General features: G+C 52.0%; 1 protein-coding gene across 1 annotated transcript in view; it reads right to left on the bottom strand.

The window, feature by feature from the left end:
- TM2D1 (TM2 domain containing 1) overlaps window positions 1–2,230 on the bottom strand; it is a 13,132-nt gene extending 10,902 nt beyond the window's left edge. The window contains exons 1-2 of the mRNA XM_057370403.1: window positions 2,112–2,230; window positions 556–629 (exon numbers count right to left, since the gene is read on the bottom strand). Of these exons, the coding sequence (XP_057226386.1) occupies window positions 556–629; window positions 2,112–2,230 (193 nt within the window). The remainder of the gene's footprint in view (window positions 1–555; window positions 630–2,111) is intronic.
- Window positions 2,231–2,870: the final 640 nt, after the last annotated feature.

Raw genomic sequence — 2,870 nt, 5'->3', positions numbered from 1 at the left:
AGTATCACAGATGATTTATTTCAATGCCTGAGAACATCAAAGAAGTTAAGCACAATTTAAGAATTTTTCTATTGTGCTCCAAAGTACGTCAGAACTGAACATCAAATAAATGTGCTTTCAAAACAGAGCCTCATGCACCAGAACCTGGTGATGATGGAAGGCACTGTGTTGCCTTAAGAAAAAAAAAACCTTTAAAATTAGAATATTTTGAAGGCTGTTCTGTCAGATGTCAATTCTTTTAATAATTACATGCAAAATCAGTGTGACAGGAATAGTTTGTTTTAATCACAGTACTGCAGGACAGAGCCTAAAGGGTGCAACAYACACTGAAGAGATTTACCAGAAACTTCACTTTAAAAAGAACMAATCACAAACAGTGTGTTTACTCATTTTCAGTAAAGCACCCAATCCACACGAGTGTTTTGGMCTTTCAGACTAATGATATTACTAATTCCATCTTTTATCAAGCTCATCTAGCAGATACACAAATCCGTCAATTGAACAATTCCTTGAAAAAAAACATAGTTAATCAATATATAAGTCAGAAATCCTTACCATATGCTGTGTGATTTGTGCAATTCATTGGTTCTTGTGTGCTATTGTCTATTTTAGGCTCATCACACATATATGTTCAGGTAATTGAGGAAAACAGTTTTCATATCAAACACTACAACAGGTTTAACAGTAATTTATTCCACCCTCTTTAAACCCYGAGGAGTTAAGATGCACCTTGATGTTGGTTCCTACCCATCCCCCAAAAGAGGAGCAGCACATTACCATGCAGCAAATCTGCTAATCCAATTTAATACACCAATATATCGCATAAGCCCCACGTTTAATTAGTGCTGCAGTCAGCACTACCTAAAGGAACTACAGTATTTATCAGTCACAGCCTCTGTATTTGAAGGCAACAAGGTAGCACACGCCTCATCTAGTCTTCTTCCCTTATTTAAATACCACAGTGCCTTGAAATTGAGGCATTTGGTTGAGAAAATTTAATCTACAGCAAAATATAAAATTCCACGAACACGTAAAAATGAGCATCTGAAACGCCAGGAATTTGGTGCAGGAACGAACTGAGCAGGATCTGACTTCCAGAGGTCTCAACTCCTACAGCCAAGTAAAGCAGGAGATGAAACGAGCTTTTCCAAGATTTGCTTTCCTGACACTTTTGATCATCCAAAACTGTCAGCTGCCATCAACCAACATGTTCTGGGGAGGGCAAGAGGTACCTTGGAGAGCCAGGAGCCTCACACCTCCTGCTCCTCRGAGCTGTGCAGGGCACAGAAACACAGAATATCCTGAGCTGGAAGGATCCCCAAAGATCATTGATCCGACTGCTGCTCCTGCACAGACAYCCCAACAATCCCACCCTGTGCATCCCTGAGAGMAATGTCCAAACGCTCCTGGAGCTCTGGCAGYCTCAGGGCCGTGCCCATTCCCTGGGGAGCCTGGGCAGCCCCCCAGTCTCTGAGAGAAGAACTACATCTTAATAAAATGGCAAAGTCTCCATGTCTTGCTCCAGAGTCCTGCAAAAAAATCTAAAGGTAGAAGAGTGGTGGAGCGGGCTCTCTCATCCCAYGGGAATTTCTCTTTGAAAGACACCYCAAGCATGCAYTGGGGCACACACAGCACCATCAGAAATCACAGAACTAATTAGGTTGGAAAAGTCCTCTGAGGCCATCGAGTCCAAGCTGTGCCCGATGCCCACCTTGTCACCMAGACCAGAGCACCGAGTGCCACATCCAGTCATTCCCTGGACACCTCCAGGGATGGGGACTGCGCCACATCCCTGGGCAGMCCCTTCCAATGTCTMATCACCCTTTTTGTGAAGAAATTCCTCCTGATGTCCATCCTGACSCTCTCCAGGTGCASCTTGAGGCCGYRTCCTCAATTCCYGCACCTTGAGGAGCTCTGTCCTGCTCCTGCCAGCCGAGACCTTCTCGGGGCTCCCAGTCTGAGGTTTTCCCTGATCCCCCGGCCTGACCGACACCTCACGGCCACACCGCCCCTTCCCCTCCCCACGAGCGCTGCCCCGAAGCCCTCACACCGGGCCCATCGCCACAACAACCGCCCCCGATCCGACCCCSGCCCGGCCCCGCTCAGGATATTGCCCCAGCCGCAGCTCCTCGCACTTGAGCGGCGGCTCCGAGCTCGCTGCTCCCTCCAGGGCTGCGAACCAGAGGACAAGCAGCACCAGCGCCTCAGCCGCGCCGCTCCGGGCGGCCATGACGGGACCGCCGCCGCTGTCAGCTGACCCGGGGAGGAGCGGAGCGGCCCTGCCGCGGGGGAAGCCCGCGCTGGCTGCGGAGAGAAACGGAGGGAAACACCGCGATGTTCGTAGGGCGCTGAAGCGGTGGGTTACGGTTTTTGGAGGGGCTTAAGGGGTTATTTTTTGGGGCGGGTGAACCTCATTAAATATGGCTGCCGAGGCCGCGCTGAGGGCAGAGCGTGCCCGCACTCAAGATGGCGCCCGCAGGGCCCGGCGGTGGAACGGGCGGGGTCGTGCCCCGAGTAAAGATGGCGGCGCCTGCCGCCGGCACCCGGTGGGATTGCCCTCACCGAAGATGAAGGGTGTGAGGGGCYGCGGCCCCGGGGCGGTGCGGGGATGGCGGGGGAGCCGTGGGCAGCCCTGAGGAGCCCTGAGGAGGCTCTCGGAGCGAGGTCAGGACTGCTCCGGTGCTGGCACCGCGGGCAGGACGCGCCCTGAACCGAGCGGTGCGGCCGGGTGAGGCAGGAACGTGAAGCGAATCCTGGCCGCCCTTCCAAACACCGACCCTGTAGCCTTGGCYCACGCGATGAAATCGCACCGGTGGTGTCTGAAGTTTGCTAAGCACTTGAAAATAAGTTGGAAAAGTCCAGGAGAGGTT

Source organism: Malurus melanocephalus, unplaced genomic scaffold, assembly GCF_030028575.1.
Source record: "Malurus melanocephalus ecotype Western Australia unplaced genomic scaffold, MMel_1.1 scaffold_125, whole genome shotgun sequence".
Taxonomy (NCBI): domain Eukaryota; kingdom Metazoa; phylum Chordata; class Aves; order Passeriformes; family Maluridae; genus Malurus; species Malurus melanocephalus.
This window is presented reverse-complemented; position numbering and strand designations above follow the sequence as displayed.